The following is a 15,593-nucleotide window of genomic DNA, read 5'->3' as shown; positions in this document are numbered from 1 at the left end:
AACGCTGGGACCGCTTCCAGCGGCGAGAACTAGAGGGTCGCCACCCTCTAGAGCCACGCCTAGCAAGACTTCGAACACCACCTTCCCAGCTGTCATCTGGGGTAACTCGGCATCCGCATGCGCCGCCCTCTCGGCGGTCACACGCGGCAACTTCCGTCGCCCGTCTGACAGGGACTGACCTTCCGGTGGCATGAGTAGTTTCAGCAGCTTTTCGTTGGGCTATTTTGGCCCCCATCTGGTCGGCCCTGTCGGTTGCCATGTTTTTAGCCGCCTCCGCAGACTGAACCGCAACGCGCTGCACGCGAAATTCATCATCGCACACAGGATCTCCATGGCCTCCTTCAGTGATCTTGCCAATGATCATCCCTGGATCATGGACGACATCTGGCACAGTTGGCAGCACCAAGGGAACTGCATCGTGCACGTCCTTGGCATGCTGTGGGCCTCCCCTCTCATGGCTGGGCAAGGACATGGCATGGAAATGTCCCCAGTTGGAACCATATCTGCCTCGCTTGGAGGGTGGGGATGGGCATTCCCGCTGAAAATGGCCTAAGCCCCTACATCTAAAACACACCATATCTTGCCTTCCACCTCCGAGTCTGCCGGGTCCTGGTGGAGGCGCATAGCCAGGGAGACCCCCCTTGTTCGCTACAGGCTGGTAAGGGTACCTACCTCTGTTAGCACCAACATACCCTCCGCGCTGGGCACCCACTGGGATTGCATTGCGATTATTGTAGGGGTTGTACTGGTTCGGGTATCTAGGTGGACCGCCGGCACTCCTACCCTCGGCGTACCTAGCCTGGTTTTGGCCATAGAATCCCCGGTTAGGGGCGTTCCCTTGATTGGAAGAATTACTATAACCTCCATTACGGGGCGGCTGACCCAGTTGTTGGGATTTGGGATCAACGCCCGTATTTCTCCCGGCCCCGGACAAATGCCCAATAGCGCCCTCTAGGCGCTCTACTGCTTGAACCAACCTACCAACAGTGGACCCATCCACTGCAACTGGGTTTGGCTCTGTATTTACGGCGTGCACCCGCTTTGAATCTTCTGGTTTTACCTTAGCACCATCCCTAGCAACAGAGGCACATGCTGCGAGGACTTAACTGTGCATTTTGATTTTATTCATGGCGTCCCCATTGAGGTGGTTTTTTGGAGGCTCAAATGTTTGCCTGCCTCCTTATCGCTCAGGCCTTAGCAAAACTTTGCCACCGCCTGTTCGGTAGCATATTTTGAGGGCAAGTCCCTAAAGGCTTTAGTTGCCAGCGTCAGCACACGGTCCGACCAATCTTCCAGGGACTCGCCTGATGCCTGGTGGGCAACCTGGAAACGGCCCTGAGCCGCGGCAGGGAGTTCATTTGCCCCAAAACGCTCCTCCAACCGCTGCATAAGATCGCGTACTGTACTTTAGCATTTCCTTCAGTTAACACCGCATAAAAATCCGAAGCCTTACCTATTAGACACCAGGCCAGGCACTCTGCGCTTTCCTCATCTGACCATTTGTTCAACTTGGCGTACCCTTCAAACTTATCACGGAAGACTGGTCAGTTGCTGCGGCCGTCAAATTGCAAAGCTTTGGGTAGCTTGGTGAGTACATCCCTCTTTAAAGGGGTAAAGAGGTTTGGTGTGGTTGATGGAAGTGGGACGGAAATAGGAGCGTTATTTGTTACAGGTATTACTGCTGGGACAGTAGGAATATTTGGAGCTGGAGGGTTACTTGTGATGGTCATTACTGCTGGGACATTAAGAATATTTGGAGCTGGAGGGCTACTTGTGATGGTCATTACTGCTGGGACAGTAGGAATATTTGGAGCTGGAGGATTACTTGTGGTTGGGGGGTTGTTTGTAGCTGGAGGGTTGTTTGTAACTAGGCCAGACACCACAGGGGGATTGTTTGGGACAAGGTTTGTGGCTGGAGTACTTGTCACCGGAGGACTTGGGAGAGCTCGTGCAGCGTTTAAAAATGACAGTTGATGTAAAAAGGCCTCATTGTCGTCACTTAACATGCCCAAGTGCAGGCGGGAACGATTTATTGGGGAACGGGTCTCTGTCTTGAGCGCCGTCACTGGACTGCGCAACCTTAGCACAGGTTCCCTATCTGGTCGTCCCGGGGGCAAATTTAATTCCCTAGATATCCTTGGGGTCTGGGACAATGTCACATAGGACTCTGGCCGGGGCAAGTTTTTTGCCTCTTGGGGATCTTGCCCATAGTTTAATGAACGGGATGAAGTGGTTTGTGACCTAAAACGTTCGTAGCTAGCATTTAAGTCAGCCTCAAGAGCTGAATTTTGGGCTATAAGTTGGGCCTTCTCGCGAATTACCGGCTCCTTCTCCAACACTGGCATATTTGCTCGCCTTTCGTGTGGGTACATGGGACTACTTGCGGTTGACCGCCTATCCCAAACATTTTCCGCACCGTTCCCATACCACAGGGTTTCTCTAAATAATGCGGGGTTAGTGCTAAAATCCAACTCGGTCATGTCACGCAAGCAATCTGAACGCATCGGACAGTGAGCTACACCACACCGTCTCTCTGATGTACGAAGGCGGCCGTCATATTGGATTTGGAACTACTTTTGAAAACAAGATGGCGGCCCGACGGTTTCAAACCTGACGTAAAGAAGAAACATTAAAATGTGTTGTTTGTAGCTCGTCTGTTTCAAGATTACATTCTTTAAATAACATTAAGTGTAAATCTGTGAATTCCCACAACATAATTACACTTTTAAATGGGAAGTTTCCAGTATTGACATTGAGTACTCCTAAAGTATTAATTATCAATGATGACTTCATGTAACGGTAGTCAATATAAATTGCCGCAATAGTCTTTTGATGAGTTCTGTTTTGGCAGACTCTTGGCTCAGATTTATTCTGAACGCGAATTATTTCAGCTATCCTATAAATATGAGGTCGATACATGTATACATCGGTAGATTACGTCTAATTATTTGGACTATGACATTAAGTTAATTATAAATTTTCACGCTTTGGTAAATTGAGAAAATTTTAAAACAATGTTTCAGATTCGCATAATTTGGTTTTAGTTATGACATTTGCAAGGAAACAGTAATACTGAACATTAACCATGCTCTAAAATAGCCATTATATGCATCTTTTGATGATTTAAAAGCCTGAAAATTATACAGCATTGCAAGGCAAAACGATTGAATGCTTTGGAGAAATCTGTTGTTGTCCTTATATTTTGTGAAGCTATAAAGAATGCTTATATATAGTATATAATACATCCTTCATTCAATAAGCACGGATGTTTGAGTAGTCTAAATGGTAGACTTTAAATCCAGGACTCTAGGGGTCAGTGGTTCTAGCCCTGATGAGGGCAACTTTTTTCCTTATTTTAATTCTATTCTTGATTTTTAACTGGCACCTTTAAATTGACTGTTTTTGTTTTAATTTGTGACACTACAAGGATTGCTTACATAAAGTATAAAATACATCACTCATTGTATACGTATGGAAGGCTGAGTGGTCTAAGCGGTAGACTTTTACTCCAGGGGTCAATGGTTCTAGCCAAGTTGAGGGTTACTTTTTTATTTTATTTTATTCTTGTGTTTTATTGGAGCTTTTTAGATTGAATGTTTACATTTATCAATATTGCATTTAATGACACAAATAATTTGGGAGAGTTCTTTTTATTGTTTGATTGTGTGATATTTCAAGGAATGCTTATACATGTATAAAGTACAAAATAAACCACTGACTATGGAAGCACTGATGGCCCATTGGTTTAAGCGCTTGATTTTTACTTCAAGGGTCAGTGGATTGAGCCCAGTTAAGGAAGACTTCCTTTCTTTTTTTCAGCATAGCTGTTTAACGACACTTTTGACCTAAGTTTACCTTCAATCATGACCAGTCAAATTCATATAAAAATTCCCGCCAGTAGGTCCCAAATGATTACATCCGAATTGTACATTAGCTAATAATACAAAAATCACTGTAAACAATGGATGCATATCATTTGAACAGAAATATGAATATATTTTAAAGAACATGTACATGTTAATTACAATAAATTAAAAACATGATTAAAAAAATTCTCTAAACATTACACCGAAACGTTTTTCCTTAGTTTAAGAAGCATTATAGCATTAATCACATGTCTCTAAAATTAAAAGAAGCTATTGTTTACATGCCGTTACGCTCACACTAAACACTACAAAAACACACACACAAAGTGTAGCAAAGGTACACAAAGTCAAACACATGCTGCAAGGTCCAATAAACCCACTGTAACTAATGGATTGCCTTTGTTATACCTTGCCTGGAATTATATCAAAACTACTGTAGACCAAATAAAAACAGTTGTTTATGTTAAAATCTTTGTTTCTCCTAAATATATTCCCCTAATAGTCTTAAATTTATTAAATAAAGGATACACTGGTTAACTTATTTGTGTTTTGATCTGACTTTACTTGTCTTTGTAGCCTTTGCTAGACTGTGTGTGTCTTTGCAGTGTTTAGTGAGACCCACTCTTATCTAAATTTGTAAACAGCATAGTTATACATGTCAATGTATCAAGTCAAAAAATGTAATAATTTACACTAGTGTTAGTCTATTGCAGGATTTAGTTCACTGATAAATTAATTAAATGTGTTATTACTATTAATCACTTCAAGTGGCATAATAATCAATCAGTTGTGTATTGCGCATCAGACCCAAGAAAGAATCGACACTTGCTGAAGAACTTTTTATTTCAAGCTGGTGAGCATAATTAATTGTAGATTTCACCAAGCGCTTATTATATCTAGTTCTGCGGGTTTTTAAATGTACATAACATCAATAGCTTTTGCTGCCATTTTTTTTATCGGATGCAATTTAGTTCAAACACCCATATGCCAAACGATTGACTGCCCACAATGTTTACCTAATTCTTGATAATGGAGATTTTATGAGCAAATTATCGCGTTATATAATTGTGTTGTTACCAGTGCAGCAAGCGCCCCTTTTTTTTCAACAACGATATGTTAAGTCATTGAAACTTTTAAAGTGTTTTCTGTTGAGTTCAGTAACAATGTTTATATGTGAATATCTGTAATATCTGTAATATTATATATATATTGTTAAGTGTTTTTTTTATTAAGCTATACTTTTCAGAACATTATACTTTCTTGAAGAAATTTTGATGAAATAATCCCAGAACTTTCCAAGCATATGTTCAGTGTACATCTTTTTTCTTTATCTGTTTCTTTTACATTTAAAATACTAGTTGGAAACTGTGTAGAGCTATGATTGTCCCAATTTTGTACATGATCTGATGAACATGACCATTCCAAAACTCTTTTACTGTCTGTTCATGTCAATGTACTATCTAGTCAATTAATATTTCTGTGTTTTTTGTTTAAACTATTTGGGATTATTTTGATGCATGTTACATCAATTAAAGTGTTATTTCTTACCGTGCAAGTAATCAAACGTTTTATCTAGTAAAATGTTGCAACTAGGCCCTGTTTGTATATAAAGTTCATTGAACATTATATAGATCTTTATAGTTAGTGCAGCCCAAAATGTCATATTTAGTTATTCTCATTATTTGCTACTTAATTGCTAGCATAAGAAACATACCATTGTAGTAATTTGAATATTTGTTTCGATTTAGTTGTTGCAGTTTCTTACCGCCTCACTGCCACATGTTCCAACACATGTACTCGCTGATGTAAATAAGCAAACACATTTTCAACAAGTTGTTGGGTTATGTGTCCAGATTTTTATGGGGATCAATAATCTATTGAAATAAAAAAAGGCATTTAATTGTTTCTATAACAAAAAAACTGGTTTTAAATAATCTTTTCTGATTTCAGGTTCAGTGCTTGTGGAAAAACATGAGTTCCTGATCCAGAGTAGCTTTAAAGGCGAGCCCTTATGATACATGATGATGTCATTATCAATGTGACAGTTGCCTTAAAAAATTGATGGAGAATAAATTGTTTTTAAAAAGCTTAAAACGTTTATTTACACATTTTGTGTCAAGACTTTATTAAACAATTAATAAAGTTGACAGAAATAATTGTAACCAATATTATTGCTGTTAATTGGAACATCCTTATAGTGTAAGCAAACACACCTTTCTATATGGAGAGGAAATCCAGGTTCAAATCCTGGTGGGGATCCCATATTAGCAGCAACTTAGATTATGTTCATATTGATTATACAAACAATACTTTTTTGTTGTCAAAGTGTGTTGTATTTAATATGCAAATAAAATTTTCATTGTTTTTTGATAATTTTCTCTATCTCACACACACTTACGCAGTAATTTTGTTTTATTTTACTTCATGTTATGTATCATACGTATTAGGGCACCATTATTAGGTTCACAAGATATCAGATGTCAAAAACAAAGGCCCATAATTATGTCCTGGCAATTTATCATAATTATAAAACTTTTACTTTGAAAAGAAAAGGGTTCTTCTTTGTTTCTACTACAGAATCAAATAAAATTGTTATTTTTCATACTATATTATAAAATCAGGATATACGCCGAATATCTTTTAGGCTCCACTGGTCAAAGACAAGCGGGACTTATGTCATGGTCCTGTGTTCGTCGCGCGTGCGTCCGTCCGCGCGTTAACTTTTCCTTTAAACATCTTCTCCTAAACTACTGGTCCAATTCTGATGAAATTTCTCAGGAATGTTCCTGGGGTGAACCTCTTTCAAATTATGTCCCTGGGGTCAAATTTGACCCTGCCCTAGGGGTCACAAAATTGAAAATTTGCTTATATAAGGCCTATTTTGTGAAAACTTTCAAAATCTTATTGTCCGTAACCATTGAGCCTAGGGCTATCAAATTTTGTATGTAGAGACATCTAATAGTACTCTACCAAATTTGTTCAAATTATGCCCCTGGGGTCAAATTTTACTCTGCCCCGGGGGTCACAAAATTGAACATATGCTTATATAAGGCGTATTTTGTGAAAACTTCAAAAATTCTTGTCCATAACCATTGGGCTTAGGGCTACCAAATTTGGTTTGTAGTGACATCTAAAATAAACCTCTACCAAATTTGTTCAAATAATGCCTCTGGGGTCAACTTGGACCCTGCCCCGAGGGGTCACAAAATTTAATTAACGCTTATAAAGCACCTATTTTGTGATATCTTTAAAAAATCTTCTTGTCGAAAACCATTCGGACTATGGCTACCAAATTTGGTATGCAGTAGCATCTTATAGTCCTCTACCAAGTTTGTTCAAATAATACCCTTTGGGTCAAATTGACCCTGACCATCGGGTCACAAAATTGAACATTATATACGCTTATATCTTGCTTATTTTGTGAAAACTTTTAAAATATTCTTGTCCTTAACTCTACGACCTAGGGCTACCACATTTTGTATGTAGTGAGATATAGTAGTCCTCTACAAAGTTTGCTCAAATTATGCCCCTGGGGTTAAATGTGATTCAGCCCAGGGGGTCACAAAAGTGTACATGTGCTTAAATAGGGCCTATATTTAAGTATTTGCACATGCCGAGAATATTTGTTTCAGCCTTTTTTTCAGCAGTGGAGCGATACAGGTCCATCATGGCCCTCTTGTTTAATAATTAAGACTATAAATTGTTTACAGTTTGTGTTTGACGTCCTTGCTTCTGGAAAGCAGAACTGTTTAGGCATAAATGATTACCCTTTTTTGTTAGAATCAACATTGATGCATTATTACTTAAGCGAAGTTGAACTCTTTAAAAACTCAATGACTGGGGGACTAAATTTTTCATGTTTGTTGCTTACAATTTACTGAATATATAAATGTTTATGGCGAACAAATGCCATCTCTCTTAAAAGGGAGATGGTGTTTTTTCATAAATATCCAGGTTATTTTGTATAAATAAGACCACATAACATATTTATATAGTATAAAATGAATTCTGAGCTATACATCTATGATGATGCCATTATGTGTTTCGCTGTAAAAAAAAATACAGAGAAAATAGACTACAGCTGCATGTCACAAGAGTTGTTAAAGGGCATTTTGACAGTATTGCCCCGGACTTTTGCCAATTTTGAAGGATAATCTTATAAAAAACTTATTCTTGGTTTAGCGTGCATAGGGGATGGAGGAGCTTTTATTGGTGCCTTATAAAAAAGTTGTTTCATATTGTGGAAAATTGAGTTTTAAAATGTATACACGATGCCTTAAATAAGTCAAATTCCAACAATGTCTTTGGTTTTTCAATTAAAAACAAGAGATGTGTTTGTCAAAAACACAATACCCCCTATTGCGCCGCTTCAAAGCCATATATTTGCCCTTAAGGATGACCTTGACCTTTCACCACTCAAAATGTGCAGCTACTTGAGATGCACATGCATGCCAAATATCAAGCTGCTATCTTCAATATTGCAAAAGTTAGGGCAATGTTAAAGTTTTCAGATGGAAGGACAGACAGACAGACTGACGGACAGTTCAAAAACTATATGCCACCCTACCAGGGGCAGAAAAAACTGTATTCTTAATTTGTTTATAGGTGTTATTGGTGTCTCCACAGTATTGGAATAACCAATTTACACTTAAGGCTAAAACAGGGCTTATCCATTATATTCACCACGAGGTTCATTAAAATGCTTACTGGGTCAAACATGCGGCATGGGGATACGGGTCGGCCTCTGCCGCGCCACTTCTAGTTACAATTGTTGCCTGCACAGTTGACCATTTTAAGTGTTTTGGTTGCCCAGCTATAGAGTATAAGCCTGGCCAGAGTAACAGCATCTGGAATTAAGTTGCCTAAGCTAAAATATAAAAAATATCTGCCAGAAGTACTGTATGGTTGCCATCATCAAATGCACAGAAAGAATTGTTTTTCAAATTCAATCAAGCTCTCCACTTGTTCCATCCTGCGAAACCCTTTAGGTGTCTCAATACTGGTAATAGTAAAGCCCACTGAGAGCCATACGGCTTTTGTCTGTATACAGTTTGTGACTGCCTGGCTTGACACTATAATGTTGTTTTTTTTTTGGGGGGGGGATCTAAGTGGATTTTACTATTTCTTATATTACACCAAAGAGTTTTCCCTGTACCACTGTACAGTGTTGTACGATTGTTTATGGTATAGAACCTAAACATATGGATTAAATCTCAAAGTTTGTCGCCCTGCAGAACATCCGCAATGTTGTACCGATAATTACTGCAATTTAAGAAATACTGGTTTTTTAAGTTTGAATAATGGTGTTGTTTACACTTCAAGAAACAACTAATTGGCTTTCTAAACATTTAATTAACATTTGAATATTTTGTATGTAATGACAAATAATGTTTAACAATAACAGAAACAAATATTCTATTATATTACTCCTCAGAGATATTGGTCCTTCTATATCTATATTATCAGTTAATTTAGTGCAAATTTAATGGTGTGTAACCCGAACTATATTTTCGGTGTAATATCTTCCGCCTAGAGGCGTTAGACATATCCTTCCACCAAATACATCCGAGAGACGATCGCCGTTATGGCGGAATTGTCCGAGGAGTCCCGATTGGTCACGCAAGGTCAGCGGCCGCCCTATAATTGTCCCTAAGGTATATGGTACCAAATTTCCCGTATTTTCCCGTACCAAAACAATGGCCTGTGCCAGTTGTCTGCCCACCCCCAGAATATTGCATAATCTAGTGGGAGTGTCGAAATTCACGCGCACTTTCCTGGGGGCTACCGGTGAAAATGGTGGGGTATATCCACTTCCCATATCCATTGTTAATTTACAACTTTACAAGTAAATAAAGAAAAATTAAACAAAACAAAAAAAAACGGACTGGAAGTTACTAAATCAAAAAATTCTTAAATGAAAACTTGTGCTACAATGGTAAGGACAATACAAACGTTTTTCAAAAGAAACAATAAACTTCCTACCAAATGCCTATCTTCCACGTGAACTTAAGCCCTCAATTGTGGTGACAACAACAAAGATGGCCGACACAGACGAGTTAACACGTGGCCGGGAAATTCAAATAATATTTCAAATGGGGTATGGCGTCAGAGTATTCCTTCGTTGCGTGGCCGGTTCAATCCAATTACAAAATTGTTAAACGACAATATGTGGTCCAACACATGAGACACTATATCCTGCCGACAACGCCAATGTTGTGTTTTTAATCCGGTTAGCTTTCGGTTCGGGGACAGTACTGGTAGTCTACACAGAAATATATAATAAAGGGTGACTTACAATAATACGCCCCACGTTAGGCTCCATTGTGGTGTTTTAACCGGTTAGCTCTTTGTGGGGTTCGTCAACAACTACAGCAACTAATTGTAAGGACACTAAATATAATACTCGCGTTGGCATCGACTGGAATGCTCGTCAGGATGGCACCAATCGTCCTCGTCGTCTTCGAGGGAACTCGTCGTCTCGTCGGTTGCACGTCACAGAATGGAACTTATACCTTCTGGGAATGGCCTTCCAGAGAAATACGTATTATTGACACGGTCACAGAATGGCACTTATACCTTCTGGGAATGGCCCTCCAGGGAAATATGTGTTCACACACAGCCACAGGCGTACATAAACAATCACAGGCTCACAATTACTCCTAGCAATACTCAGCTAGGGAAAACTCGTCCACTCGCATCAATCACCCGTGCACAAGAGACCGTATTATCTCGTGCTACCCAGCATGCACTATACCGATTTGTCGCTGGTTCCCAATCACGAGGTATGTGCGTAATTTGTAGACCGGGCACCGGCACAACACTGTCAATAACTGTAAATATGTCACCATTTTTTTCGAAAATTAACTTGGAAAAATAGCCAGGTTGTGGTCAATAACCACGACGCTCTTCTCGATGAGCCATAAATAAGGGAAGTAACGCGCGTTGACCATTTGATCATTGTGACGTCACCATCTCGGGAAACTGCCAGTTTTATGGATATGAAAAACACATAACAGGGCTTGAACGGCACGTGAATCGCCTTGTTAATGCACGATTTCTTCCGTTCAAGCCCTCCTTTTGCCAAGTTTCTGCACCCCACCAGAGGGCATTATAGATAGAGTTTATGCAATAATACTATGTTTTCCTTCTATGACTGTAGAAAACGCGTTTAAGGTCGTGGTGGAATTAAGAATTAAAAATATACTTAGTATTAGGCTAGTGGGGCACATTTCTGACTGTGCATAAGCAAGGCATTATTTGGGCATAAAGTGTTGTGGTTATCATCCCAAAGAGATACAACCTTAAAAATGTCAATTTTGGTTGACAAAACTTCAACTCATATGAAGGTAACATTTTATAACCAGTCGCATGATGACATAGTGAAATTTCCCGATTAACTGACTTACATACGCGATAAATCAATGGTTTAAGCAAGCACTTTAGAAACACCCAGCAAACCTTAAAAAATATGTGCATAAAATACTAGAAGCATAAGGCCCAAAAGCCGACATGAAAGATATAAAAACATATAAATCACGGAGCAAACAAACACCAGATATTTGGCAATATTTATTTAAACTTGCTTAAAAAAGATAGCTATAAATTGTGTTCCGTTTTATTGTTTACATAGCCAACTTCAATAGCATTCCCCTAAGTGTCTGTGTGATAGTATATATTCAAACATTTTAAATTATTAAGTACTTAAGAAATGTTGGAGGGCTGGGTGCTGACGTTATCTGCTTTTGAGAGTTATTTGCATAATATAAAAACATATTTTGAAATCTGTCCGAGTATATAGTAGGGACAAATAAAACAAAGATTACTTTTACCGTTACGAAGCATAAAGCCTCGCTTATATATATATATATATATATATATATATATATATATATATATATATATATATATATATATATAATGATATGCGACTTAAAATATTGTTTGAGTGTTTGTCGGTTAAGTGTTGAAAAACGAAATGTTACAAAAACAGAGATGATGCATCCAAGAAATGTTGTGTTTTTAAAAAAACAATTAATTTCTTAATCTTTTTTTATATTTTAAGTTGTTTTTTATACATGACGAAGGCTTTGTGATTATCGACGATTTAAAATGTTCAAAGTGGTAAATTGAGTCTTCAAGATACTCATGTATCTATATGACTAGAAAAAACAACAAGTAACATTTTAATTAACAAAGTACAGTATAAGGCACATTTCTTAGTACAGGTTGAACAATATTTGCCTTATCAAATTTTCTGCTCAAGTTACAGGCATGTGTAATGTGTTAAGTGATCGCAGAACAAGATCTAGTATTTTAATGAGCGAAAATATCAAATAAAAACATTTTTAGCGTAAAGTCATAAAGTACAAGTTAAATAGTTAACCGCATGCTAAATTGCTGTAGGAGTCAATTATCGTGTTGTAAAAAAGTTATGCATGTTTTTATTTATAAGCAGAACATAAAAAACCTAGCATTTAAATAAACACAATTTCGAAATACCTGTTTCTTTATAACTTAAACACAACAAGATTATAAGTGTTTACATTAACAAACAGGTAAAACTTGAACTAACAATGTACAATATTTCTAAGTTCTGATGTATTACATTGTTTATAAATTTATTACAATAAACATTCGTTCGAAACTATTCGCGTACACAACTATCGATGATTTCATGCTTTGTTAAAAATACATTGAGTCAATTAACATAAACTATTCACATGTACATGCACACAAACTATCGATGATGTTCTCCTCAATGTGCATAGTTTATAATAAGTTGAGTCAATGAACCTATACATGCGTATCAATTTCATAATACTTTTTAAATACTGACAGTTAGTACATATTACGAACATCTTGCTTATGTCTGAAAAGTCTTTAAATTTTCATAAAGAAAAAAGGAAAATATTAATAACCGTATATAGACAGACAGACAGACAGACAGACAGACAGACAGACAGACAGACAGACAGACAGACAGACAGACAGACAGACAGACAGACAGACAGACAGACAGACAGACAGACAGACAGACAGACAGACAGACAGACAGACAGACAGACAGACAGACAGACTTTTTTTATTCAAGTACATCGTCTAAACTCATATATTAACAACTAATATGTCAACATGTTAAGACATCCATATTTCCGTATTTTGTGAAGAGAAAAAAAAACAAAAACAAAACAACAAAAAAAAACAACAAAAAAACATAGCATTGTACAAACCTTGTACAATGTACACACTGAGTGGTTAATAGTATCAAAAACACACATTTTAATTTATGTCTTTATCAACAAAAATGATACGCACCACTTAATAAGCAACGTTTTTGTATATAAGCTTTATTACTTATGTTTTCCAATGTGCGTTATAGTTGTACAAATTATATAACTTGCTCAAACCGTGCTTGTGAATGTACTTGATTTAATTAAATTATATATGTTCATCAAATTGTATGGATTTGCGTAATCAGCATAGTTTGGAATGCACTACAAATAAGTGTACACACGGCTGTTTAGAAAAAAAAACACAACGCGGATTAGCAAATTCAATATAGTTTGGAATCATCTACATTCAGGGGTAAAGAAAACACAATCCACGTTAAAACACAAACGAGGTAACCGTGTTTTTACGTAAGCGTTTGTGAGATATTATTCAATGAAAGCAAAGGTTATCTATTTTATGCTATAATACCTGTTAATCAGCTTCGGCCAGTCCGTCCCCATCCAATGCGTGTACTCTTCGTATGCTATTGGCCGGACTACATCCTTCGTTGATTTGTGGAATATTTTTCCATCCCAAGACCAAATAGATTCATTTTCAGGCAAAGTCATTTTTATTGTCATCAGTACCTATTAATTGATGTTTATAAGGTCTTCATTAATTTAAATATTTGATTTTTAAACTGCTTTATGTTGGTCATTACGATATTCCGTTTCTGTCTCGCCACAAATTCGACAATAATCGGCCTTAATCAGACATAAACGATGCGAGATATCAATGTCGCCGACTTGAAAATTTAGCCCTTTGGTTTTCTGGTTTCGTTGTGCTTATACGTTGTATGTTTTAGTTTCAGCCGAATCGCTTGATATTAATGTTTGACCACTTTGTGTTGATTTTGCCTCTTCTGGTATGCCGAATATACGGACATTCTTTCATCGACTGTATTGTTTTGAGGAATTGAGTTGTCCAGAATGAAAATCAACATATTCTTGAATGTTGATTGCATGTTGTTTGGCTTGTTTACGGTTTTGTTCAACTTGCGTTTCTATCAGTGTGACCTTTTCTTTGAGTTTGCCATTTTTCTTTCCCTTATCAAATAATTTTCCTTCAAGAATTTCGATTCTATTTTCGATCTATTTCGTTTATACATTGATTTATAATGTCCACTATTATTAGTTTAAAGCTGGAATCTTTGCAGAACAAGTTTTCTAGCTTTATATTTATGTCCGCTTGTAATTATTTATGTCTGCCAGTTCGTCAACTTGTGCCTTGTCAGTTTCAATTTTTATAGTTTCAAGTATTTTGCTTTTTGTGTTATAATTTGAATTGTGTTGTCCCTTCTTTTTCCATTGTGTACACACCGGTCTTACTGACCTCTGTACTAACGCGAAAGGAATAGTGGGTAGCACTTCTTTTACAAGTGAAAAGCGAAGGCGAAAGTAGGTCAGTTAATCGTGCTTCTGATAGTCGATATCAGTCTTTTTCTATCATTATTAACATGTTCATTCCTACGCAGAACTACTTTTGCGGATGCATACTTCCCAAAACCAGGGGAATGTGATGCGTCTTAATATAGAGGTGACAATAACGTAGTGACGTCACCATGTATGTATAGAATGCTTCTTTTTCTGTTATATTTTATTCTCCTGTATGCCAGTATTGTTATAAGATATGAAGCGTTATATGATATGAAGCTTATGTCTAGCTCACTGCTGCCGGAGCGGTGTTTTCTTTTAGATGCATCGGCAAACGCATTGTTATGATCGCTTTTACTTTTTTTCATTACTATACTGTCATTGTGATTTTGGAGTGGACCTGCACAATCAGCTGCACTTTCTTTGTAAACTATGTTTTGTATTGGTCCAGTCCTGAGACCTTAACAGATTTCATAACTTTAATAGAATCTTCGACATACTGACGGGAAATGATGAGGTCTTCTAAGACGGGGCAGTCTGTACTTAGGGGAGTTTAGAATGTGCGTATGTGTAATGGGGTTCGTTAGATTAGATTGAGATATCGAGATTAAAAGAAGGAATTTTGTGTTATTTGGTTTTTTCGAAAGATGACTTATATATGGTATCATTATGAATGTGTCATTTGATTGACTATAAAAGTAAAGTTTTAACCAAACTCTAACAAAAAAGTTATAAAACGCCCTAAATCATCGTCAAAATTACAACGTTTGAGAAGCGTTTCAACAAAATGTTTAACATCGTAAGTTAATGTTCTTTTGTATAAAAACAATTTTTGTTTGGTGAAAGTCTCCCTTTTTTTGTTGTATGAATAATCGCCCAATCAGCGTTCTTTTTGTCATAACTTTAGAAATAATATTCACCATGTTTTCAAAAATACCATCAGACCAAAAGAAACAATCTGACGATTGATCCGAAGTTGAGGGCGTATCATATTGATTTTGGGAATCATTGTTTTCCTGTTAATCCCTGGCTATATCCAGTGACATTACGTCCGTTTTCAAATCGGCATTTCGTTCTGTTATGC

The 15,593-nt window shown here is 37.4% G+C and overlaps 1 protein-coding gene across 1 annotated transcript; it reads right to left on the bottom strand.

The window, feature by feature from the left end:
• Positions 1 to 1,544: 1,544 nt before the first annotated feature.
• Positions 1,545 to 2,345, bottom strand: LOC127877125 (putative uncharacterized protein ENSP00000383309). Its single transcript, XM_052422771.1, has one exon. The coding sequence runs from the start codon at positions 2,343 to 2,345 to the stop codon at positions 1,545 to 1,547; it is 801 nt and encodes a 266-aa protein (XP_052278731.1).
• Positions 2,346 to 15,593: the final 13,248 nt, after the last annotated feature.

Source organism: Dreissena polymorpha, chromosome 4 (genome assembly GCF_020536995.1).
Source record: "Dreissena polymorpha isolate Duluth1 chromosome 4, UMN_Dpol_1.0, whole genome shotgun sequence".
NCBI classification, from domain to species: Eukaryota; Metazoa; Mollusca; class Bivalvia; order Myida; family Dreissenidae; genus Dreissena; species Dreissena polymorpha.
The sequence above is the reverse complement of the archived record's forward strand: the minus strand, read 5'-3'. Positions and strand labels throughout refer to the sequence as shown.

Excerpts from the sequence above, each read along its gene's own strand:
- LOC127877125 (XM_052422771.1), bottom strand. The coding sequence starts at position 2,345 with ATGCCAGTGTTGGAGAAGGAGCCGGTAATTCGCGAGAAGGCCCAACTT.